Source organism: Globicephala melas, chromosome 15, assembly GCF_963455315.2.
Source record: "Globicephala melas chromosome 15, mGloMel1.2, whole genome shotgun sequence".
NCBI lineage: Eukaryota > Metazoa > Chordata > Mammalia > Artiodactyla > Delphinidae > Globicephala > Globicephala melas.
Window position 1 is genome coordinate 44,438,090 of NC_083328.1, and position 27,678 is coordinate 44,465,767.

The 27,678-nt window shown below is 41.2% G+C and overlaps 1 protein-coding gene across 3 annotated transcripts in view; it reads left to right on the plus strand.

Moving 5' to 3' along the window:
* KIF16B (kinesin family member 16B) overlaps window positions 1-27,678 on the plus strand; it is a 275,553-nt gene that overhangs the window by 199,878 nt on the left and 47,997 nt on the right. For all 3 annotated transcript variants that reach the window (XM_060285362.1, XM_060285363.1, XM_030872530.2), the window contains one exon: window positions 8,670-8,759. In XM_060285362.1, coding sequence (XP_060141345.1) covers window positions 8,670-8,759 — 90 coding nt within the window. The remainder of the gene's footprint in view (window positions 1-8,669; window positions 8,760-27,678) is intronic.

The following is a 27,678-nucleotide window of genomic DNA, read 5'->3' on the forward strand; positions in this document are numbered from 1 at the left end:
ATTTCCTTCAAGCTATTACTAAACACAGGGCATCTCATTTGTATATACTTGATGGAGCTCTTCCAAATGTTGTTTAAAAATAAATGTTGTTGAGGAGACCTCTACGAGTAACTGCTTACTTACCTGGGGCCAGTTAGAGTATTTTTCTTTGGGTGAGAAACTGTTGATTCTCTCCTTCTTACACAGATAGATATACACAAGCAAATACAAACTGATGACAGGTCTTAAAATCGACAGTCCTTAAACCGGCAAAATATGTATATAACATAAATTTGTGGAAAGCACTCACTTGAGAATTGTTCATAGTGAACGCAGTTCATCTTGTGGACACGTTTATGGTGTTTTAAGTTGCACTTGATCATTTTATGGTCCAGAAAAGATGGATTTGTATCAACAGACTCGTTCAGTGAGCGAGAAGTAATGAATTTGGTCCTCAAAGCCGCAGAGCAATGATGCCCTGCGTTTTCAGCATGGAAGAGAACAGTTGAGCGTTTTGACCTGATGTGTTGGGTGTACTGACCTTCTGTGCCTCCTCTCTGCATCAGCACCTCATCCTGTGCCCAGTTTTAATTTGGGGGCAAAATAGGACTTTAGTGTCTATTTCCACTTCCTGTGTAGTTTTCCCAAACTTCACGTGCGCTGTCTCCCCAGCTCTCAAAGTGCGGTTGTCTCTGTTACAGAGAAGGGATCCGACTGTTTTCCTGTGGGGAGGTGGCCACATGGTTGCCTTGGGCACCATTTCTGTGGTGCTCGTGCTGGTCTTCACTCATCGTCTACGTGTTGATAGGCAAGGGGAGACTTAAAGTGTTCTATATACAAAGCGGGAACGGGAGCCTTTGTGATCCTTGTATTTAACCTGGATTCAGGTGAAAACTTCATGGGTAAAGAGTTTGGAAATCTCTCTGTGCCTCACTATAAACTTGGGTTACAAATATATCGAGAATGCACCCTGTTCTCAGTGCAGAGAAAACAAAAAAAAAGATACCATTATGTGACTAATGAAAATAATCTTTGATTCAGATGAACCTGAAAGATATCACCAGAACAGAGTTAGTGGAGCCAAGATAGTGGAGCCTTACCTTCTCTGAAAAGCAAACCAACCTTAAGTACATCTCTCGGAAAACTACCAGCACCTGATATGGTGCCGACACATACTAGTAGCTCAATAAACGTTTATTCCTTCAATGAGAGGCCTCCCACCACCACCCCAGCTACTGCCAAAGGCCCACTCCCTTAGAAGGCTTACAATCTTGTAGGTTAGAGAGACGTTTATATAATTAATATCGGTTATATAAATTAACTAGTACAAGTTTAATTCTATAATTAATGTCCCGTGATGTGTGCTCTGATCAGAGTGTGAGCTGCATGCCGGGAAGTCACGGAGGAGGGAATGATTCTTCCAGGGAGAAAGGAGTGGAAGCAGGGGTGCTGCCAAGGGAGGGACTGTGGTTGGACACGCGCCCTGGAGGCTGAGCAGGAGGCCACGGGACGGGTGGCTACCGAGGAGGCCATTCGAAAGACCCTTCCAGAGACCGACAAACGTGCCCCATTTCTGTGTTGACCAGTTGTCTGAAGTGTGAGATTTTTTTTTTTTAATCCACTGGGAGCTGGGGTTAGAAAAGGTAGTGTTGGGTCAGCCGGGAACAGGTCCTGAATGCCATGCTAAGGGCTTTGACCTTGAGAGGGGAGTGCATGGAGGGGAGTGGAAAGCAGGAAGCTTGTGAAAGGGTAAAGAATTTGGAGGTTTCCCTCTGCCTCGCTCTAAGCTTGTGTTGCAGTTATACTGAGAATGCGTCCTGTTCTCCACAAGCCACCACCTCTGATTTGGGGGCAGCGACACGCAGAGCTTTACAGCAAGGCTGCCCAAACTTTACCCTGCGTCGGAAGCCCCTGAAGATTTTGTTAAAACACAGATTTCTGGGCTCCACCCCAGAGTTCCAGATGAAGTGTGGGTGAGACCTCAGAATTTGCATTTCTAACAAGTTCCCAAGTGAAACTGTTGCTGCTGGTCAGGCGTCCCACTTTGAGAACCGCTGGTTTAGGTTATGGACTGAGATACTGAAGGCAGAAGCTGCTGAGATCTGTATGTGGGTTTATTAATATGAGTTTATTAAAATATCAAGACGCGAGGCCACAACATGAACCATTGCCTTAAATGTACCCATAATGATCTTCTTTGTTCAGTATTTTGGGGAAATTATATACAGTGTTAATGGTTCCAGAGAGTCCCCACCCTCTTCATTATCTGATCCCCTTACAGACCTCGTTGAGCCCAGTTCACAGGAACACACAGCTTTGGATAGCTCTCTCCCCGTCAGGCCATCTTCCTCTGTCTCCTTCCAGCTCCTCCCCCGCTGTCCCCCTGCATCCCGTTGTGAGCACTGGGGGCTGATATCGAGAAGCAGAAGCAAGTGCATTGGATGCTTTCGGGGGCCCTCTCAGGGACTTTATCTTCCTCTTGCCGGCTTATCATTTTGTGCCCAAATGCCCTGATTCTGCTTCCCCGGGAAGTCACTCAGCCGCCCTGTCCTCTGGAGACTCGGTGTGTGCAAGTTGTCAGGGAAGTTGCCGTGCCTTATAAAGGGGCCACCGTGGGCAAGGGGAGTGAAACCCAAATTATGAAGTAAGCGTGAAGTAGCTGCTGAATTAATTAGAGATTTCAAAATGTGGTCTGACATGAATGAGCTGTGAAAGCAACAAAGCAGAAGAAGCAGGACTTTCCCGGTGGTCCAGTGGTTAAGACTCTGTGCTTCCAATACAGGGGGTGTGGGTTCGAAGCCTGGTCAGGGAACTAAGATCCCATGTGCCATGTGGTGTGGCCAAAAAAAAAAAAAAAAAAAGAAAGAAAGAAAGAAAAAAAAGAGGAAGACGCTGCCGGCCAAAGCCTCACGAGCTGGTGTCCAGTTATCTATATCCATATCCTGATTCTGCTGGAGGCCATCTCATCTACCAGCGAGATGAACAGTGGCCTTGCTGGTTCACTGTTGCCAAGCCTGAGTGCACTTAAGACAAGCCCACTGGGGGCTCCATCCTCCAGTTCTTCATCAGGATGCCCGTGGTGTGTCAGGTACTCTTCTAAGGTGTAGTGAAAACCAGCTAAAAATCCTAATTCTCCTGGAGCTTATTCTAGTAGGGAAGAGAGACAGAAACAAGACATACAAGTCAATATATACAGATGGCGTTGTTTTATTGCGCTTCTCAAATATTGCGTGGTTTCACAACTTGAAGGTTTGTAACGCAACCCTGCATTGTCAAGATTATGGTTAGCATTTTTTAGCGTTAAAGTGTTTTTTTTCACTTAAGATATGTACATTGTTTTCTTAGACATGCTATTGCACACTTAATAGACTACAGTAAAGTGCAAACATAACTTTTATATGTACTGGGAAACCAGAAAATTCGTGTGACTCACTTTATTGCAATCCGCTGTACTGTGGTGGTCTGGAACCCAACCCACGATATCTCGGGGGTGTGACTGTACCGTGTTAGGTAGTAAGAAGTGCTTAGTAGAAAGATAAGAGAAGAGAAATAAGTAGTGTGGAGATGGGGAGTAAGGAGGTGCAATTTGAGATGGTATATCCAGAGAAGGCATCACTGAGAAAGTGGCTTTTGAGCAAAGACTTGAAGGAAGTGAGGGAGCTAGTCACGTGGAAAGAGGATTCTGGAAAGAGGATTCCAGAAGGAGGAAAGGTCACAGACAAAGTTCCTGAGGCCACACTTAGTGTGTAGTACGTTTGATGGGTTCTAGATAAGCAAGGAAGGCAGAGTGAGCAAGGGAAAACGTGGTGGGAGATGAGGCCAGGGAGGGGACAAATTGTAGAGATCCTTGTAGATCAGCGCAAGAACTTGAACTTGTACCCTGAGCAAGATGGGACGCCTTGGGAGGATGTCCCATTCAGCAAAGGAATGGCCTCATCTGACAGTTTTTAACAAGATCACTTTGGCTGCTGTGTTGAGAAAGGAGTGAGGGGAATGTTGCGGGGAGGGAGACAGAAGCAGAAGCGAGGGGACCAGGTAGGAGGCTGTTAAACATAGTCCAGGCAAGAGGTGGCGGTGGCTTAGACCAAGATGCTAATGGTGGTGATGGTGCAAAGTGTCAGATTCTCATTATATTTGGAGTGTGGTGGAAAGGATTTGCTGACTGATTGGATGTGAGCCGTGAGAGAAGGAGGAACATCAAAGATGATGCCACAGTTTCTGGATTGAAGAAATTGAAGAATGGCATTGTCATTACTGAGATGGGGGAGCAAGTCTGGATGAGATTAATTTTGGTAAATTTAGCCATGTTAAGTTTGAGATGCAGTTAGACATCCAGGTAGGCAGACATATCAAGTAGGCAGTAGGATGTACGAGTCTGGGTTCAAGGGAGAGAGATGAGCATCCCGGGAATCAGTGGTATAAGTTTACGCTATGAGATGGGATGAGATCACCAAGGGAGTGAGCTCAGGTAGAAGATAAAACACGTTCAAGGACTAAGCCCTGGGACACTTTGACGTTTAGAGGTCAGGAGGATGAAGAGAAATCCCAGTAAAGAAAACTAAGGTAAGAGAGGCAGCAGCCTGGAAGCCAGATGAAAAAGATGTTTCAAGGAGGAGCTGTCGGCTCTATCAAATCCTGCCATAGGTCAAGTGAGGTCAGGGCCAAGAATGAACCAGTGGTTTAGCATGAAGTAACCTGTGGCAGTCGTTGATGACCTTGGTAAGAGTAGATGAGAGTAGTTTGAGTGGAATGTGAGTAACTGAGGCTGGATTGAAGGGATCCTGGGAAGAAGGAAATTGATGACATCAAGAATAAACTCTTGCGGGGCTTCCCTGGTGGCGCAGTGGTTGAGAGTCCGCCTGCTGATGCAGGGGACGCGGGTTCATGCCCCGGTCCGGGAAGATCCCACATGCCGCGGAGTGGCTGGGCCCGTGAGCCATGGCTGCTGAGCCTGCGCATCCGGAGCCTGTGCTCCACAACGGGAGAGGCCACAACAGTGAGAGGCCCGCGTACCGCAAAAAAAGAAAAGAAAAAAAAAAAAAAAAGAATAAACTCTTGCAAGGAGTTTGTTATAATAGGAAGGACAGAAATGGAGTGGCAGTTGGAAGGGAAAGGGAGGCCAAGGTGGAAGTTTAAGGTGAGAGAAATCCTAGCTAGTTTAGATGCTGCTGGAATAATCAGTAGAGACTGGGGATGTGTTGGTGCAGGAGAGAGAAGAGAAAATTGCTGATTGCAGTTTCCTTCAGAAGGCAGGGGGGTGTGGAGTCTAGAATCCAGCATCTAGGAAGAGGGGTTGGCCTTAACCAGGAGCAGTGGTGTACATCCCACGCCCGGTAGCAGGAGGGAAGAGGAGATACAAGGCCGATGGTGGCCATGGTGGGCTGAGGGTGGTTGTGGGAGTGTTCTATTGATTGCTTCCACTTTCTCAGTGAAATAGGCACTCAGGTTATCATCTGAGAATGAGGAGAAAGATGGAGTAAACTGTTTAGAAAACTCTTATCTAAGAGAACGGGAGAATGGATGGAATGGGGAAATGTGGTATGACTGTTTGGAGGCATCCAGGCCGACCTCAAAGTGGTGACCGTGACTTTAAAAGAGGACCAGGCAGCCATTTGGTGGCATGTTTTCCTTCGTCCCCATCCTGCAGGTACAGGGCGGGAGTAAGCAGACAGCTGAATTTAACCAAGATTGTGGTTTAGCTTAGTCAAGGGAATTTCAAGAGCAGAACAAAGAGATTTGAGGTTGAATGCAATGGAAAGGTTGTAGTGATTGCCCATGGTTTCCAAGTTGGGTGAGGGAGGAACCAGGGCAAAGGTCAAGGAACAGGAGGTCGGGGTGTTGGAGGGATCGTCTGTTGGTTGATGAAATTTCCAAGATTCATGGCAGGAGTTCCATAGCATTGGAGCAGATGACAGTGAGCAAAACCTAAGACGTTCAAGGAGTCGGGGATGTGACTGAGGCGAATTGCCTGCGAGAAGGATGGGTACAGGTAGGATCCGAAGGTGTGGGCTTCACGTAGGTGGGGTTTTAGGAAGGGCAGAGGAGCAGTGGTGTGAAAGTTGGATGGAAGTAACAAAGCGTCTACCAACCTCCCAGCACAACAGGATGAAGAGTGTGGGGAGAACACAGTCCCTACTTGAGATGGCTACAGGGGAAGGGGTCCCTCGGGGAGAGGCAGCTCTCCGTTAGAGTGAAGATGAACGGGAAATTCCCAGAAGAGGCTGAAGATGGGGGGATTTTGCACTTGACTGACTGTGGGTTCAAGAGGAACAGTGGAAGCAGTCAGAGGTCCAGGGAGCACTAGAGTCTGAGGGAGGAGGGAGACCTAGGCTTCTTCTGTGACTTTCTCTGGATTCCAAAGTCCCAGGACAGGATGGTTTCCCTGTGAGCATCCTGCATCTTACTGCTCCCGGGTCACGGGTATGGTTCTGTTCATTCCTGGGCTTTCTTGGCAAGCAGGCAGCGTCACGCCCGCTCGTGTCCAGGTCTCTCCTTGACACCTGGTTTGCGTCCAGCCAAGGTGGCATGTTGCTGTGCTCTTGCCCTAAGGAAGCCCTCACCCCCTTGCTAATTGTGCTCAATGGGGTCCGTTGAGGAGGAGAGAGCTGGGGAGAAAACCCCCAGCTGAGCTGCCAGGAGCAGTGTTTCCCAAGCTTTGGTGACATTGGTACTATTTTTACTAAATGATTTTTTGTAAACATACGTACTTTTTATTCCTTACAGAAATATCTTTTTAAAAGAAACTCACAAGAAGAAACCTGCCACAATTAAAACACTATTGTAAATGATGAATATAGAGCCAGAACAATGAAAGTTTTAATATTCTACATCCTTGGATAACCCCAAATCATCTAATTTGCCACTCGGGGGAGTGAGTGACCCTGCGGAAGGCTGAGACTCAGGACTCCCCCCTCTTCCTCCCGAGGCTCCCTGCATGGGTGTCCTCCCCCTCCTGATCTCTGTGGTTTACTGATCCCTGACTTTCCTGCTCACCCCTGGGGTGTACATGCAGGAGAACCAAAAGCTGAATCACCAGCCTGAGAAGGGCGTTTCTCTAATGTGCGGGGTAAGGTTTCCAGTACAGGGGCGCGGCCCCTGCAGAGGCCCAGCGTGGGAAGGAGTGTGCGCTTCCAGGGAGTGAGACACTTGCGGGAGGAGAGGCTGGAGGAGAGGCTGCTGCGCGCAGTCGGGTACAAATATAAAATCTGGGTCTTCTAGGAGCAGCGTGAAGCTTCTAGGGGACTTCAGGGGGGAGGTAGAATGATCAGATTTAAGTTTTTAAAAAGCTCCCCTGTCAATTGTGCAGAGAAGGGATTGGAGGGGCAACTGGATGGAGACACGGAGAGGCCCTGGCCGAGGCCGCGTGAGACCTGGTGGCCCAGAGTGAGATGGCAGTGGCAGTGAAGGATAGAAGGGTAGAGCGCTAAGGAAGGCCTAGGAGGTGAGAGGTGCAGGACCAGGTGCTTGTCTGACTGTGGCATGTTGGGGGGACCTGGGGACCAGCGTCTGTTTGGTGTGGCTTGGTGGACGGTGGTGACATGCACTGAGATGAAGTCGAGTTGAGATTGGAGAGAACGGGTGGATTTGTTTCACACAGGCTGACCTTGAAGTTGGTGTGTGGCATCTAAAGAAAGACATCTCCCAGTTAGGGACATGGGTCTGGAGCTTGGAGGAAGAAGGGTGGGAATGAGATGGGAACGTGGTCAGGAGCCTGTGCCTCAGGTGTGACCGTGGAGGCTGGTGGTGTCTCCCAGCCTCTCCTGGTCACCGTGACCTTGGTATGTGACTGATGGGCACCAGTGTCCACCTGCCATCCAATAGGAACAGTAAGTTCCACTACTGGTTAGAGGCTGGACTGAGAATTCTTCCTCCGAAATAAAGCAAAATACAGTGTGGGTTTTGATACTAATGATCATTGAGATGCAGACAGATTTGTTTTGTTTTTCCTTTGTCCTCCTCCTTCTCTTTTGTCCTCCCTCTTCCTTCTCTTCATCCTTCTTTTTCTTCTCTGCTGCTGCCTCTCTCTTGTCCATTGCGGTGGCATCTGGAAACCAACACTGACATTTTATATAAAAGTGTAAACATTTCGTGTAGGCACATCACTGTAACAGAAAGGTCACGCTGTGGGATGTCCTTTCCGCACCCCACATGGAGAGTGGAGGGACACTTCTGATAAGCCATGAAACTCTGTGTCCTTCACTTTACAGAGTCACATGCTGCTCGTAATCATATTTGGGAAGCAGAGATGCATGCTTAAGCAGAGTACAGTTATTATTTGTAAGTCTTATTTGTGCTGCTAGATTAATATTTTCCCTTCTGGAGAAATTTACATGCTAATCACTTTTCGTTAATTTTTAAGTTATTTGAAACAAATTTAAAGAAACAAATTTTTGAATTATTTTAAACAAAACAATTTGTTTAATTTGAAGCAAATTATTTTTTTAAGATGCATTTTTAAATTGTTTTAATTAACAATTAAAAAAAATTTTTTTAAGAACAATTATATGATTGTCTTATTGGGGTTTTTTTGAATTTTTGAATTCTATTTTATTTTTTTATACAGCAGGTTCTTATTAGTCATCAGTTTTATACACATCAGTATACATTAAACAAATTATTTTAAACAAATAAGAGGAAACCAATTTTTCCTCCAACTAATGCTGATTTATTTTGCTTTTCCTGGTTAATAGATCACTGTCCTGGATGAGACGTGGACCGTATTCAGGCGTTACAGTCGTTTCCGAGAAATGCATAAAACATTGAAGTTGAAGTATGCAGAGGTGAGTTACGAAATAATTATCTCCAATTAAGAACATTTGTTTTATAAAGTAAATGAGTTGAATGCATTATCAATCCCCCCCTTCTCTTTAGGTATTAGCTTGTAAGTGTCACCAAATTTTATTTCAATTACTCGTCTTTCAAAGATAGGTTTTTAATTTTTGTCCTCTGTTCCATTTGCATTCTACACAATTCAGACATTTTTTGAACACAAAATTTTGAGTGATAGTAAAGCAACAGTAAATGAATTCTATCTTTTTCATAAATTTTACAGTGTATTTTAAGTAAATATTTTAATCAATTTATAACTTCTCAGCCATGAGTGAGACCTATTAAAATAAAATAGTAATAAATTTTTCAGTATAGATTTGCCCTTTTTTCTCTTAAAAAAGATTGCATTAATGCTTAGACTTCCACATAATGAGGAGTAAAGTCATAAAAGTTAATTTGCCCTCACACATGGAGGGGAGGTAGACAGTAAATACAGAATTATCTAGAAGCAAGGAGGCATTTCATCTGATAAGATAACCAGAGTGTATTGATACATTAGTAATCTTTTTTTTTAATTTTTGGACAAAGACTGGTTTTTAAAATACTTTTAAGCAAAGAAAGGTATTCCTAAAATTAATGTGTATCTTCCAAGTGAATGTATTCTTATTATTTTTTTGTTTGTTTATTTTTGCTTCAACTAAAGGAAACCTTGTATAGGCACAGCTCTTTGGGCATTTTGATTTGAACTGACTGACTACAAATCAGTCAATAATCATTGTCTATTTAGCCTGCTTTCCCTAAGTATGGCTTTTCAGTGCATTTTTATAGTGTCTTATGATATTCTAAAAAATAATTTAGTCAGACTTGTGTCCCTGACTTGTTTCATGTTAATTACATAATGTTTCCTTAACATCTGCATGACTTCTAAGCTCCCTTGTCTGATACACAATATAAAGAGAAATATCTTTGGGTAGATAAAGTGCTTCCTTGATGTGAAAAAGAATCTAGAGTCCAGGAAAAATTGAGCTATCTTTGAAATTCTGTTGTTAAGTTATCATAATAGTATTCGATTAAAAATTGAAGAAGGTTCAGGTATGAATTTTAGCTCAGTGTTCCCAAGAGGCTTCAGTTCCAGAAGCAACTACATCAAAGTCAATTTATTAAGTTTGTCTCTGCAATTTACTCTTCATGTCCCAAGTTAGTTTTGACAATAACAAGAAGTAATTGTATACATATTAAATGTATAGAGCAACTGGTTTTTCAAGTGAGCTTTGCAGCTCATTAACTGCTGGATTATAAGTTACTATGTCAGTACTTTAATAATGTACAGATTTTCATATTAACTTGCTAAATTCCCACAGTGTAGTTGGAAAAAAACAATTTACTTGAAAAAAAGGATACAAACTTTACCAGGATTTATATATCTATATATGTATGTATGTATAAATTCATTCCGTGATTTATTTCATATCAGTTCTTTCAGTGCCATTAGTTCAATGCCATTCTACACAGGCACATCTTTCTAAACTCTAGTAATACAGTAGTGGACAAGAAGAACAAAAGTGTCTTCTCTTATATATCTTAAATTTATATCAGGACAGACTGACAATAAACCAGGAAAATATAATAATAACTAACAGTTAAAAAGTATGCTTGCTAAGTTGCAGTTACCATTTTAAGTGAGGTATATGCATTATAGGAAAAATATCAATAAAATGTGATGGGCAGAAGGTGTTGGACACTTTAGTATAAGGACGTTTCAGGGTTGGGCTCTCTGACAAAATGGCATTTTAGTTGAAATATGAGATGAGAGATATTTAAATAAATTTGCTAAGCAATAATAGACAGGTCTAATCAGTGTTTTAAAAGAAAACTTTGGAGCAGACAGAAGCAGTCTTTAAAGATATAATAGAAGAAAACTCAACCTGAGTTTAATAATGATGTGAACCTGTGAACTGAAGTGGTTGTCTGCTACCAGACAAAATTAATGAACAGAGATTATCACACATGTAAAATTATTTTTAAGGGGGAAAAGGGTGTGTTACATACATGCTGAAAAAATTAAGTGGCCTTCAAATGAAGAAAATCGAGCTGGTTTCCTCCTTCATTTGGTCATAAATCTGTATTGAGCAGCCCCACACTGCGTACAATTGTGAGCAAGACAACGACATCCCTCCTCTCATGGAGCAGAGAAAATGAGCAATAAACAGACAAACAAAGCCCAGTAAATAAGAGGATTTTAGGTAATGTTAGGTGCCATGGACAAAATACAAGGCAATGTGATAGTGTGGCCTGAGAGCTGGGCAGTGGGCTGCTTTAGATGCGCAGGTGATCTTGGGGTGAGATTGAGCTGAGATCTGATGCTGAAAAGAAGAGACGTGTGAAGATTTGGAGGTGAGCACAGCTGAAGGTGAGGGAGCAGCAAATGCAAAGGCCCTGGGATGGGACCAAGCTCAGCGTGTTTCCAGAATGAGAAGACCCAGGGAGAGTGGCCAGTGTGGTAAAGAGCAGGGCAGGGGCCTGACCACGTGGCACCGTGAACCTGAGTCTGAGTGCCGTAGGAAACCACTGGATGATATTCAAGAAGGTCTGAACATTGAAACCCAGCTGGAATTTCCATTCTATTCATAGAGGACTTCTCCCAGAAACCCCTTTCCTGAAGACAGATTCGTGATCTAAATGATAACGAAGATGGGAAGTTGCTTTTCCACACTGAGTCCAGCTTTGTGACTTACAGTTTCTTTCTTATAAGGACAAAAAAACATTATGAAAGGGAAACTACAGACATGTGTGCATGTATTTGAAAGAGAAGAGAGAATGTGAACAGTGGTTACCATGTGGTGAGATCCTAAAACAAGCACCGCCTAGAGACAGGGAAGCTGAGCTAATTACAAACCCCGCAGGGCTGCCTGGGTGCCACAGAACTTTTCCTTGGCCACAGCTCTGACGAACTCCTCCCAATTCACTGAGCGCTTCCTGCCCGGCTGTGCTCTGCCTTTGACGTTCATGGTCTCTGTGGCGGGAACGAGAGACTCGCCTCTTGTGACACAACCCGTGAGCGGAAGCCCAGGCAGTTCACCTCTATTCCCTGTTTCTAACCAAACAATATTATCGAAACAGAACCGGGGAGAAACATTATCTCTAAGCACACAGTAGCATGTCATTCTAGATGGTGATAAATCTTATTTCAGTGAGAGGGCAGCATCGTCCATTTAACATTTTCAAGATGAAGCTTAAATATCAAGATAAATATCAGGTTTATTTTTTTCGTTAAGTTGACATTTCTTTTGTGCAGCCTCACTTCACATCGTCTTACTTGCCGAGTGTTTGTTGGGACTTGAGATCAATAATCTGTGTATAGGTATTCATCAATTATGATTCATCTTATAATTGTTCATATAATTGTATATAATGTCAACCTTCTTGAAGTAATTAGCTGCCTCCAAATGGGGTAGCTGTTTGGCCTGACAACATCCTGGAAATTATTGGGCTTGTTAAAGACAGTATTTCTTCAGGGAAGAAAGCCAAAGTGTTCATATGGAAGAATGCTGAAAGTTTCCTCTCAGGGAATAGCTGTTTCATAGCCAAGTGGGAACAAGTTTTATTTACCTCATCCCTTCACCACATTGGACTCATTATTTCTATGGAATTAGAAAATAGAAAACTACTCTTGCTGTCTTAATTGCATAACAAAATGGTTGGTGATCATTTTTTAAATGATACGTATTAAGTTTATCTAGTCATACAAGGTTCCAAACTTTTAATCAAGCTGAAAAAATATTGAAAAAACACACTTGAATTCAGTATATCCAGAATTTGTGATATACTTACCAAGATAGAGAATGTTTATTCACCTCAAAACTGTAGATTTGGTTATAGCTTTTAATCTTTTGGAACTTTGTCTAAAGTTACATCCTACTCATTCCCATTTCATTGTGGAATCTTAGCCATGTTTTCCTGGGCATAGACCTCTAAAAGAGTTTGATGTGACAGTTCCTTTTATGGAGGTTTTTTTTTCTTTCAGTAGTCTTTTTTTCTCCAGATAATAAGTTACATATTTATGGTTAAAGACTGAAATTATTCAAAGATATATACATAGAATGTGAAAGTTTCTCTAAATCTGATCCTCAGAAGTAATCATTTGCAATGCCCTTAGGAGGTCTTCTTGGGTCCAACTAAACATTCAGACTCACAGGACTCCCATAGGCCACGCTTGGCACTGGGTGAACCAGGAACGATGTAAGACAGAGATCACTGCTTCCCGGCAGGGCTGAGGCATGGAGGGGGTCTGGCAACAGCGTCGGCTGCAGTCCACACAGCTGTCCAGATGCTGTTCTCTTTGCGCCACCTCTCGCAGGTAATAGCTTAGGTGCTAGGAGAGGAGCCCCACGTGGGGAAGATTCGAGAACCACTCTGCCATAGAATCCTATGCAACAAGAGAGGCACTTTCTCTGGGCACAACTCCCTGGGCAGAACATCCAGAGTCCCCGTGAGGGACATGTTGAGTTACAGGAGTCACCTCACTCAGAGAAGCCTTACGGTATGGCTTCCTACCAAATAGCTCTCGTTTCCCTGGTCCACAAACAATTTATCGGTTTAGCAAGCAATTTATCATTTTCCCATGAGCAGTGGTACCAAGTTGGCGTAACACTTGATCAGGTTCCCAGAATCCTCTTGATGGACATACGAGTAGTTTCCAGAGTTTTGCTGCTGTGAGTACTTCGCTGTGGACATTCTGGAAGATATCAGCATGTCTGCAAGTGCAGACTTGCTCCATGAAGAAATTTCGTAATTGCTCAACTGTTGTTAAAGACTTAATTTACAAAAAACCAAGATTAGGAAAGAACACACAGAAACTGGGTGGGCTGAGAGCGCTGAGGGCCTTCACCCCCAATGTGAGAGGGTTTTAAGAATTCCTTAACCATCATTCGTCTCAGTCTTTTCATCTCCCTGTTGACTCACATTCATTTGCTTATTTATTTACTATAATGTCTCCTTAAGGAGAATGATGTCAGCTGAAGGGCCTCCGAGGGCTACTTTATATTCACTCGGTGGTGAACCAATTAAAGCAGGCAGGGTTGTTGATTATTAGGTATAACATATGTCTGTGAAGAAAATAGACGGAACCTAGGGGTTATTACAGGCAGAGTGAACTTACAAACTGAAAGGATGAGAAGTCAGTGGATTCTCTGAAACTCTGGGGTGTGGGGATTGAAGATAGGGAAAAAGCAGAAATCAAAGAAAAATTTAATGCATTATTTTGTATGGTGACAAATTTCAGAATAAAAAAAGGAAACTAAATTATCTGTCCTGAATAATACTGGAAGAAGAACAGATTGCCCGCGGTGACTGGGCTCATATGTAAGCGTCGTGCTCGTTCTATTTCCAGATTCACTGTGTGAGTGGGTTGAGCTCTCACTAGAGGTGCTGCATTATTCAAGGTTTTTAAAATTGTTTTATTTTTATTTATTTATGTTCTTTCAGCTTAGCATTTTTTTCTGGATTCTAAATAGCTTCGTCTCCTGTTTTGAATTAGTTTGTCCTCTTTATACGCTGACATGTGTTGTGCAAGATAATAGCTCCTCCTGGCTTTCCTTCCCTGTGCCCGTTCGCTGACCTTGTGTGGAATCTTCATCAGATTAAACCCTGTGTTTTCAGACTCCCCATCTGTAAAATGATCATGCCACAGCTAGTTTGCAAAAGATTGTGAGAGCCTCAGATGAAATATGTTATTGAAAGTAGCCACAAAGTATTGTGCCGCATCTGCCGGAGAGCATGCCTTTGAAATTTGGTCATGCAAACCATTGCCGCAGTGATCTTTATCTGTATGAAAACTATGCATTTTCCACTCTATTAAAATCAGTATAATCCTTTTAAATATCAATCAAGTTATGTGCCCAGAAACAGAGCCCCAGTAAGTGTCGTCTTCTCCTTTCTCTATGGATGAGGCAGAGTTACTATTGATGTCTAGTGTCCATGAAGTTTACCTCTGGATCCAGGTCATAGTCTGAGAGTCAGTCAGGACAAAAACATAGCTCATCAAGAAGCTGAAGAGAAAGGACTATTTTAAAACCACATCCCCTTTCAACCAGTAGAATGAATGAATAGTGAAGACCTAGTGTCCTATCCCCTTCTCCCCTTTTGGATGAGTGGTCTGGTGGGCTCTGAATGTATTTCATGAAGTGGTAGGACACGGGGCTGGAAGATCAGAGGGTCACTGAGAGAGCTGCTCCTTCTAGGAGGTCCAGAGATGCTAAGCCCTGTCTGATTTGTAGAGGACTTTTTTTTAGTACAGTTAACAAGGAGCCTTCCCTCCTGAGTGCTGGAGCCTAATGGGCTCCGGAGAATCATCTCACAGTGGAAGCAGTTACGCATTGGAGTCGATTGTTGAGGGCCCTTTTATAATCTTAGCTAATAGTGATTCTGAAGCAGGTTTGTGCTTCTGCCCAGAGGCAGGAGGATGAACCATGAAAATGGGATATTTTATGTATTAAAATGTACAATCTAAATAAATGCTAAGGGAACTTGACTGCCCATGTGTGGTGAGAGCCTAAGTTACTGGGACAGGTGTGTTGCCTGTCTGCATCATAACTGAGTTATCACAGTGAGTCTTCAGGGTCCCTAAGTGTCAGACAGGATCAGCCTCCATCAGCCATATCCCCAGGGGGGCTCCTTTCTCCCTGTTACGGAGCTAAGGGAGAAAAATATTTTCAGAGGCTTCGAGTAAAACATGAAAGATTGCTGTGTTAGAGCAACTGTTCAGTCTCACATCTGGCAGTGTCTGGGTGCCCAGTAAATACCATTGGGAGAGAAGAAAACGATTAGGGCAAGAGCTTATGTAGTTTGTATATGAACTTTCAGTTTGTACTGATAGAACCATTTTTAACCTTCTTTATTTCCCAAGTAATTTTCCCAAAGTAGCACCAAAAAAGGGAAAGAAAAGAAACTGGCTATTGGCCTTGTATTTGTCTTAGACAGCCATTTACCATCCATCACTGAAATGCATTCTAAGCAGTTTTATAACCAGCATTCCAAATTTAATATAAAAATTGCAAATCTACCCACCACCCAAATTATAATGCTACCAACCACAGCCACAGGGAGCATTCAGTAAACCTTAGATAAATTCAGCCGCGCCAAGCGCTCAGCCTCCTTGAATTTTTAAATAGCACACAGCTATGTAGGCAAAAATAGAATGCTGCCAGCTTCCTGACCTGGTACGTTATCAGAGGCCCACTTACCTCACTGTATGGCTTGTGTCATATGATTCTCTCTACCTGATAGATAATCAGTATTTAAATCACTTCTTTCAAAGGTGGGTTGGGGAGCAAAAGGCACCAATTAGCTGGGAAGCTTTTCTGGGACATGTGGATCCAGGACCCAAACTAGGAAATTCTAATTCAGGAGGTCTGACATGGGATCTGAGAGTGTGTGTAGTTAGGGAAAAAAATATTCCCCAAATGATGCTCTCTGGACCGTTGGTTAAGATGCTGCCTGTCATTTCTTTCGCATCCACTTTGGGAGCGTTATTGATTTTTCATTATTACAGTCATTGTTACAGATCACCAAATCTAAAAGGTGATTTCCAGTGACAAATAATCTTGTCAAAATTAATGACAGGCACATTTAAACCTAGACAATGAAAACATGTTGATTGCCTCTTTGATCACCAAAGGCTGTGAAACATAGACTTGTACCAGGCTTTCCTCTCCAACCAGCAGGGAAACTTCTGTAACAGTGGGCTGGAACCACTTGCACATTATGAGACAATCAAGTACTCCAAGGGGCCTTAAAGATTGGGTAGTCCGGTTTTTCATTTTAGAAATGAGGAATCAGATCCCCAGGGAGAGTTTTGTTCAAAGTCACATCAAGACTTGTGGCCCAGGCAAGGTTCATGTCTCCTGACCCCTAGTCCTTCTTCTTTCTCCTGAGTCTCCATGACCATGTTCACTCAAGAAGGGGAAGTTTTCAGAGTTGTCCAGATGAGCCCAGAAAGAAGAAAATCTCTTCCCTAGAAAAATCTGTTACATAGCGAGACCCCATGGATGAAAACTAGAAATGGGGTTCCTTCTATTGAATGTCATGGCAATGACAGGTTCCTGTCACGTCTCAGTCCCTGAAAGGGACAATTTAGCATCACAGTAACGGATGGAAAATACAAGCATTTGAGTTAATTCAACTGCATAATTATTCATAAAAATGCAATATGAAATTCTCACAGATCTGAAATGTTTCTCACTTTGAATAATTGTTGGGACATCTATTAAAGTTCTCAAACTGTCTTCATTGGCTCATACCTAAATAAAATTGATACTGGCTTTGGGAGGAGTGGGATTTTATTTTATTTTGTATTTTATACCAAATATAACAAAGTCAGGGCAGTCCTAAGTATTGATACGTTTCCAAATGTGGTTTTGTACCTAGGATCTTGCCAAGTTTTAGCACTTCAGTGATGACAGGACAGCAGCTTCTGTTGGTGGAATGTCCTAATTATAATTGCTGGCTGTTCCATGTGGACCACCAGCAAAGGATTCTGCCTTGTTCATTGAGCAGATCCTTAATGAGAGTCTAGAATGTACCAGGCTCTGGGCGAGGCACATAGCACGTGCTCATCAATAGTGCATGGCACGCTCACATTACCGTATCAAAGGCCTACGGGAGCTCATTGCTCCTTTGATAACCCATAGGTTGCCCTGAAGAGTTGCCGCTTCATGCCTCTAACAAATCAAACTGGGAGAATTACTTATTTGTTTGTGAGTATATTTCTCAGTGACAGCTGTTCTTATAAGGCCTTGGGAGCTACTATTAATTTTGAGTAGTCAGAAATGCTTCCATCTAGTCAGCTGGGAGAGTTATGGCAGCCCTTTGATGAGTTTTCATTATTTGTATTCCTCAAAAGCTGGAGTGACTGAAATTTACAACCACAAACCTGTAGAGCGTGGGTGTTTCAGATGCTGGCTGTTGTCAGGTAGGTACGTCTACTGGAAAAAGACAGGTTAAAGCTGATTTGACCATATAGATTTGCCGTATAGAATTTTTCTCGCTAATCTTTAAAAACTGGATACTGGTTAGGTAGCCAAATATTAACAGGAGTAAAGAAAATGCCTAGTGAATGAGGAATGACAATAAAGTGCACTTTTATTAGGTGGTAACAAAAGTCAGATACTTTCCTTTCATTAGTAAAGATTCCATACTTTATTACTGTTGTTGTTCTCAGTTGTTCTCAGTTTCCCTTCAGTGATTTATAATCCAGTGTTAGCTGCTTAATTGTTGTAAAATCATAAAAGATAGGCAAGACTTTTTATTGCTCACTTTAATTTCTTTTCTATATTAGGGCTGCCATTATTTATATACAAAGGAACAACGACGCCATATATCAAAACCTATGCTGTCTGTTGCCGTCAGGACCACCTGGCTAACCTAAAAAGTGAACTTGGCTAAGAGAAAAAGACTTTTAATAAAAGCAGACTTTTCCATTACATTTAATTTGTCTCTTTGATGGCAGCAGACTGGCCGACCTATCTTATTCTAACGTAATAAATATTGAAGTCAGGATTTGAGTGTGGTGACTCTTAGAAGAAATCAGGCTGTGTCAGTTCACTGGGAATCAGAAAGGGAGAAGCCAGCTTGTAGATGAAAATTTCACTCTGAGGTCATTAAGATCATTAAGAAATATTACAAAGCAACAGAGAATGCTGACTGTATTTCTAATATCTATACATATACATATAGCTAGCCAACTTGATGAATAAATGGATACTCAATGCTTTTATTTTCCCAAAACTGAGATTCACAAATAATTCCATAAACTGGCTAGCTAGTTCTATAAGGAGCCACTGTCTTTTCTTACTCCATTGATAATTCTTCATATAGAGCTATTGTTCAGCCTGAAAGTTATGGGCTTGTTTCTCGAACATGCAAAATAAAGTTGATCACTTGGATTTTTAGACTCCACAAGCAGCAAAGAAGGGCAAGACAAATTTCATTGGAAATCAGTGAGCCTCAAAATTACTGATTTCATTTTTTTAATGGCTTCTGTTTAAGTCCTTTTATCTTTAGAATATGTTTTCTTTATTGAATTGCAGAATAAGCTTGTCATTATTTCACTTAGGCCAAAGAAATGTGCTATTTTAATTCTCATTTGTTTCCTATGTTTTACTCAGCATAATCAAATTTCATAATTACACAAAGTAAGCCATAGGGCTGTTGTTCAGTTTTCTTCCAGTGTTGTCTAGGCCTATCACGTCTCTTACAAATATCCAATATATTTGACCTCAGTCATTTTTAACTTTAATGTACAGTTTTCCCATAAGAGCTCAATTGTCTTTGCATCATTTCCCACTCCTGCTGTAAGGATAATGGTTATAGCAGGAAGTGGTACAGTTTTATGGGTTTTCTCATGAATACTGCATTCCCGTTTGTTTCTGCCCTTTTTCTATTCTACAACCTTTGAAAAGTAACATTTCATTATTATATTGGGCTCTATTTTCCCTGTACACGTTTCCCTTAATTCAAATAAGAATGCTGTGAAGATTTTATGGGAAGAAAGGTACACTCCTCAAAAGCAATATAGCCAAGTTAATAGGTAAAATACCTCCATGGTATCTAAAGTGCTACTTGGAACTCAACATAGAGAGATTTTAATCATCAGTACCTGAGATACAGAATTTCAGAGCTGGAAATGGAAATATCTCAGTTCAACTCCTTCATTTTTAACAGACGATGAAACTAAGAACTAGAGATATTATACAACCACCTCCTTGCTGAGCTGAGACTTGAAATCTGATTGCCCCAAATCCCAGGTTATTAAAAGAAAAAGCCATATGGTGTTAATTTAACTGTTCCATTAAATATGTAAAAAAGATAATCACTTTTTATTGTTTCTATAAAAATGATGCATGCTCATTTATACAAGTTCCACATAATATAAGAAGCAACAGATTATTCAAAATCATTCTCTAAATATAATTAAATTACCATTTAATGAACATTACTTTAAGTACTTAAATAAATAGGCACAGATAACAGGATGGATATGTAGAGTGATACAAAGAAATTAAAATGAGACAAACAAGAACAGGAAGAAAGAATGAAATAACTTTATAACATTGGGTTCAAACGATATGCTATTTTTAATTACAGACATTAAATTTAATTTTACTTGAATTTAATGGAAGTGAAAGAAAATCAAGTAAAACTGAAGAAATTGATGAAATTCAAATTAAATTTTTCTCCACCACAGCCTCTAAAATATATGTGACATTAAGAAAGATTATAAAAACCATTAAAACAGTAGTTGCTACTTTTCATGTGGTGCGTTTCCATTTTATAAATTATCAGTGTTGTTTCGCTCTTCTAAATGATCAATTGAGATGGGCAGGTTCAAGATGGTGGAGTAGAAGGACGTGCACTCATTGCCTCTTGTGAGAGCACCGGAATCACAGCTAACTGCTAAAAAATCATCGACAGGAAGACATTGGAACTCACCAAAAAAGATACCCCACATCCAATGACAAAGGAGAAGCTGCAATGAGATGATAGGAGGGGCGAAATCACAATGAAATCAAATTCCATAACTGCTGAGTGGGTGACTCACAAACTGGAGAACAATTATACCACAGAAGTCCACCCACTGGAGTAAAGGTTCTGAGCCCCACATCAGGCTTCCCAACCCGAGAGGGCGTCTGGCAACAGAAGGAGGAATTCCCAGAGAATCAGACGTTGAAGGCTAGCGGGGTTTGCAGAGGTGGGGGGTGGCTGTGGCTCACTGCTGGGACAAGTACACTGGCAGCAGAAATTCTGGGAAGTACTCCTTGGCATGAGCACTCCCGGAGTCCGAAATTAGCCCCACCAAAGAGCCTGTAGCGTCCAGTGCTGAGTCGCCTCAGGTCAAATAACCAACAGGGAGGAGACTGAGCTCCACCCATCAGCAGACAAGTGGATTAAAGTTTTACTAAGCTCTGCCCACCACCAGTCCCTCCCAGCAGGAAGCTTGCACAAGCCTTTTAGATAGCCTTATCCACCAGAGGGCAGACAGCAGAAGCAAGAAGAATTACAATTCTGCAGCCTGTGGAACGAAAACCACATTCACAGAAAGATAGACAAAACGAAAAGGCAGAAGACTAGGTACCAGATGAAGGAACAGGATAAAACCCTAGAAAAACAACTAAATGAAGTGGAGATAGGCAACCTTACAGAAAAAGAATTCAGAAAAATGATAATGAAGATGATCCAGGACCTCGGAAAAAGAATGGAGGCAAAGATCGAGAGGATTCAAGAAATGTTTAACAAAGACCTAGAAGAATTCAAGAACAAACACATGGAAGAATTAAAGAACAAGCAAACAGAGGTGAACAACAAAATAACTGAAATGAAAAATACACGAGAAGGAATCAATAGCAGAAAAACTGAAGCAGAAGAATGGATAAGTGACCTGGAAGACAGAGTGGTGGAATTCACTGCCGTGGAACAGAATAAAGAAAAAAGAGTGAAAAGAATTGAAGACATCCTAAGAGACCTCTGGGACAACATTAAACGCACCAGCATTCGCATTATAGGGGTCCTGGAAGACAGAGAGAGAGGACCCAAGAAAATATTTGAAGAGATTATAATCAAAAACTTCCCTAACATGGGAAAGGAAATAGCCACCCAAGTCCAGGAAGCTCAGAGCTTCCCAGGCCGGATAAACCCAAGGAGAAACACACTGAGACACATAGTAATCAAACTGACAAAAATTAAAGGCAAAGAAAAATTATTAAAAGCAACAAGGGAAAAGGGAACTCCCATAAGGTTAACAGCTGATTTCTCAACAGAAATGCTACAAGACAGAACGGAGTGGCATGATATATTGAAAGTGATGAAAGGGAAAAACCAACAACCAAGATTACCCGGCAAGGATCTCATTCAGATTCGATGGAGAAATCTAAAGCTTTACAGGCAAGCAAAAGCTAAGAGAATTCAGCACCACCAAACCAGCTCTACAACAAATGCTAAAGGAACTTCTCTAAGTGGGAAACACAAGAGAAGAAAAGGACCTACAAAAACAAATCCAAAACAATTAAGAAAATGGTCATAGGAACATACATATTGATAATCACCTTAAATGCGAATGGATTAAATGCACCAACCAAAAGACGCAGGCTTGCTGAATGGATACAAAAACAAGACCCATCTATATGCTGTCTACAAGAGACCCACTTCAGACCTAGGAAAACATTCAGACTGAGAGTGAGGGGATGGAAAAAGATATTCCATGCAAAAGGAAATAAAAAGTAAGCTGGAGTAGCAATACTCATATCAGATAAAATATAGTTTAAAATAATGTTACAAGAGACAAGGAGGGACACTACATAATGATCAAGGGATCAGTCCAAGAAGATATAACAATTATAAATATATATGCACCCAACATAGGAGCACCTCAGTACATAAGGCAAATGCTAACAACTATAAAAGAGGAAATCAACAGTGACACAGTAATAGTGGGGGACTTTAACACCTCACTTACACCAATGGACAGATCATCCAAAATGAAAATTAATAAGGAAACGCAAGCTTTAAATGACGCAATAGACCAGATAGATTTAATTGCTATTTATAGGACATTCCATCCAAAAACAGCAGATTACACTTTCTTCTCAAGTGCGCAGGGGACATTTTCCAGGATAGATCCCATCTTGGGTCACAAATCAAGCCTCAGTAAATTTAAGAAATTTGAAATCATATCAAGCATCTTTTCTGACCGCAACGCTATGAGATTAGAAATGAATTACAGAGAAAAAAAAGGAACAAACACATGGAGGCTAAACAATACGTTACTAAATAACCAAGAGATCACTGAAGAAATCAAAGAGGAAATCAAAAAATACCTAGAGACAAATGACAATGAAAACAGGATGATCCAAAACCTATGGGATGCAGCAAAAGCAGTTCTAAGAGGGAAGTTTATAGCTATACAAGCCCACCTCAAGAAACAAGAAAAATCTCAAATAAACAATCTAACCTTACACCTAAAGGAACTGGAGAAAGAAGAACAAACAAAACCCAAAGTTAGCAGAAGGAAAGAAATCATAAAGATCAGAGCAGAAATAAATGAAATAGAAACAAAGAAAACAGTAGCAAAGATCAGTAAAACTAAAAGCTGGTTCTTTGAGAAGATAAACAAAATTCATAAACCATTAGCCAGACTTATCAAGAAAAAGAGGGAGACGACTCAAATCAATAAAATTAGAAATGAAAAGGGAGAAGTTACAACAGACACTGCAGAAATAGAAAGCATCCTAAGAGACTACTACAAGCAACTCTGCCAATAAAATGGACAACCTGGAAGAAATGGACAAATTCTTAGAAAGGTATAACCTTCCAAGACTGAACCAGCAAGAAATAGAAAATATGAACAGACCAGTCACAAGTAATGAAATTGAAACTGTGCTTAAAAATCTTCCAACAAACAAAAGTCCAGGACCAGATGGCTTCACAGGTGCATTCTATCAAACAGAGAAGAGCTAACACCCGTCCTTCTCAAACTCTTCCAAAATATTGCAGAGGAAGGAACACTCCCAAACTCATTCTATGAGGCCACCATCACCCTGATAGCAAAACCAGACAAAGATACTACAAAAAAAGGAATTACAGACCAATGTCACTGATGAATATAGATGCAAAAATCCTCAACAAAATACTAGCAAACAATCCAACAGTACATTAAATGGATCATACACCATGATCAAGTCGGATTTATCCCAGAGATGCAAGGATTCTTCAATGTACTGAAATCAATCAGTGTGATACACCATATTAACAAATTGAAGAATAAAAACCATATGATCGGGCTTCCCTGGTGGCGCAGTGGTTGAAAGTCCGCCTCTGATGCCGGGGACACGGGTTCGTGGCCCGGTCTGGGAACATCCCACATGCCATGGAGCAGCTAGGCCCGTGAGCCATGGCCGCTGAGCCTGTGCGTCCAGATCCTGTGCTCCGCAATGGGAGGGGCAACACAGTGAGAGGCCCGCATACTTCAAAAAAAAAACAAAAACACCATATGATCATTTTAATAGACGCAGAAAAAGCTTTTGACAAAATTCAACATCCATTTATGATAAAAACTCTCTGGAAAGTGGGCATAGAGGGAACCTACCTCAGCATAATAAAGGCCATATATGGCAAAGCTACAGCAAACATTTTCAATGGTGAAAGACTGAAAGCATTTCCTTTAAGATCAGGAACAAGACAAGGATGTCCACTCTTGCCACTCTTATTCAACATAGTTTTGGAAGTCCTAGCCATGGCAATTAGAGAAGAAAAAGAAATAAAAGGAATACAAAATGGAAAAGAAGAAGTAAAACTGTCACTATTTACAGTTGACATGATACTCTACATAGAGAATCCTAAAAATGCCACCAGAAAACTACTAGAACTAATCAATGAATTTGGTAAAGTTGCAGGATACAAAATTAATCCACAGAAATCTCTTGCATTCCTATACACTAACAATGAAAAGTCAGAAAGACAAATTAAGGAAACAATCCCATTCACCACTGCAACAAAAAGAATAAAATACCTCGGAATAAACCTACCTAAGGAGGTAAAAGACCTGTACTCAGAAAACTATAAGACACTGATGAAAGAAATCAAAGATGACACAAACAGATGGAGAGATACCATGTTCTTGGATTGAAAGAATCAATATTGTGAAAATAACTGTACTACTCCAAGTAATCTACAGATTCAGTGCAATCCCTATCAGATTACCAATGGTATTTTTTACAGAACTAGAACAAAAACTTTTAAAATATGTATGGAAGCACAAAAGAAAGACCCTGAAGAGCCAAAGCAATCTTGAGGGAAAAAAGACGGAGCTGGAGGAATCAGACTCCCTGACTTCAGGCTATACTGCAAAGCCACAGTAATCAAGACAGTGTGGTACTGGTGCAAAAACAGAAATATAGGTCAGTGGAACAGGAGAGAAAGCCCAAAGATAAACCCACGCACCTGTGGTCAACTAATCTATGACAAAGGAGGCAAGGATATACAATGGAGAAAAGACAGTCTTTTCAATAAATGGTGCTGGGAAGGCTGGAGTGCTACATGTAAAAGAATGAAATTAGAACACTCCCTAACACCATACACAAAAATAATCGCAAAATACATTAAAGACCTAAATGTGAGACCAGACACCATAAAACTCTTAGAGGAAAACATAGGAAGAACACACTTTGACATAAGTCACAGCAGGATCTTTTTTGACTCACTTCCTAGAGTATTGGAAATAAAAACAAAACAAAACAAACAAATGGGACTTAATGAAACTTAGAAGCTTTTTCGCAGCAAAGGAGACTATGAACAAGATGAAAAGACAATCCTCAGAATGGGAGAAAATATTTGCAAACAAATCAACGGATGAAGGATTAATCTCCAAAATATATAAACAGCTCATGAAGCTCAATATTAAAGAAACGAACACCACAATCCAAAAATGGGTAGAAGACTTAAATAGACGTTTCTCTAAAGAAGACATACCAATGGCCACGAGGCACATGAAAAGCTGCTCAGCATCACTAATCATTAGAGAAAAGCAAATCAAAACTACAATGAGGTATCACCTCACACCAGTTAGAATGGGCATCACCAGAAAATCCACAAACAACAAATGCTGGAGAGGATGTGGAGAAAAGGGAACCCTCTTACACTGTTAGTGGGAATGTAAATTGATACAGCCACTATGGAGAACAGTATGGAGGTTCCTTAGAAAACTAAAAATAGAATTACCTTATGACCCACCAGTCCCAGTACTGGGCATATACCAGAGAAAGCCATAATTCAAAAAGACACATGCACCCCTGTGTTCATTGCAGCACTATTTACAATAGCCAGGTCATGGAAGCAGCCTAAATGCCTGTCGACAGATGAATGATTAAAGAAGATGTGGTACATATATACAATGGAATATTACTCAGCCATAAAGGGGAACCAAACTGGGTCATTTGTAGAGACATGGATGGACCTAGGGACTGTCATACAGAGTGAAATAAGTCAGAAAGAGAAAAACAAATATCGTATATTAACACATATATATGGAATTTAGAAAAATGGTGCAGATGAACCGGTTTGCAAGGCAGAAATAGAAACAAAGATGTAGAGAACAGACTTATTAACCAAACGGTCAAAGTCGGGGGTGGGGTGGTGGTGGGTTGAATCTGGAGGTTGACACTAATATGTATGTATATTAGTGTATAATATTTTATACACTATTATGTATAAATTAGTGTATAATAAAATATGTATAATATTTTATACACTAATATGTATAAAATAGATAACTAATAAGAACCTGTATAAAAAAATTAAATTAAAAAAATAATCAATTGACTCATAACAAAGATAAGATTATCACATTTTATTTACTCCCACCTACCCAATTTTAAAAATTATATTTTATAAAGTCACGATATAGCACATTCTTTTATACATAAATTATGTGTAGTTTCCTTTTTTATACATAAATCATGCATCATTCTGTCTTAGTTGTGGGTTTAAGTAGAGGTGGTATTTACAGTGGTTTCTTCGTTCCTGAGATCCTTGCATCGTGCTGTCTCTTGGTTGGATATTTTTGGTCATCCTGTACGTTTTTGAAAGGTTCACCTTGATGTGTTTTACCTGAGTTCTTATGCGCTTGAGAACGTCTGCCTGTGGACTGCACACTTTAAAGACATTTCTCTGTTACTTATAAACCTCTTGGGTCACGTTTCATTTCCCTTAGCATTTTTCATTTTGCCTTGTTATTTTCTCTGCTCTATATGCCATAGGCTAACCTGTGTTTTTATTGTCTTCATGCTACTCTTGTTTCCTCTACTGGGACTTTCTACTACTGTTTTTCTTCTCCTGTTTTTGTTTCTCTCATCTCTTTCTTGAGTTCTTCTTGCTCATTTTTTTTTTTTTTTTTTGGAGCATGTAGACAGTGGGGGAGGAGGGGGCAGGGGTGCAGGGTGTGGAGGCACTGGATTTCCTTTTTTCAATCAGCTTTTTTCATTTTAGAATAGTCGCAGACTGTTTTTTGCCTTTTAGCATGCATTGTAATTTTTGTTGAAAGATGGTGTGTCATGTGAATGGAGCTGAGGTAGATAGGTTTTTAGCATGCAGTTTTGTATTTATCTGGCTACCATATAGGCTACAGTTGCCCTGGCTGTGGTGTCAGTGGCAAAAATGTCCTCAAGTGCCCTTGTTTGTGTTTCTGCTATTGTCTTTGGGTTTTCCCAGAAGCTTCTTAAATAGAGCCTGAGGCTCGCGCTTCCTTTAGCTGCAGTCCCGTTGTCTTGCAGGAGCCCTGTTGGCGTGGTGGTGGGATGTGTGTGTTGGAGGGTCTGTAGGCCTGTGATTAGGTCTCAGTCTCTTAGTGAAACCTGCAGGGGGCATTCCACTCCCCCGCCCACCGAACAGTTGGGCTTTGGTAAAACCCAAAGTGGTTAGATTCTGGGAAAACAGTTTCCCTTGAGGGCAGAGCACTCTGGGTGTATTTCAGAAGGTTACCACCCCACCATCCCCGCCCCCAGCACCTTCTGCAGAACCAAAGGGATTCTTCTTCACAGTGAGAATCTGGTGGAACTTCTGGAGGTAAACGTCACAAAAGTTATGGAAAACGCAGCTCCTCTGGAGTTTTTTTTAACGCTCATACTAGGCTACACTGAGCCTCCAGCAGTTCGTCGATTGCAGTTTAAATTGTTCCTACAAAAACTGGCTGCAGTTGTGAGCTTCAGCACCAGCTAAGCCGTGCTTCTCTGTTTCTGCCTGTCTGTCTCTCCGGATGGGGGACAGTAGTTTGCCCTGTGGCCTTAATTCTCTGATGGATCCGGGAAGAGCTCTTGATTTTCAGTTTTCTCAGTTTTTTTTTCTTGTGAGGACAGACGTCACAACTTCTAAGCTCCTTACGTATCA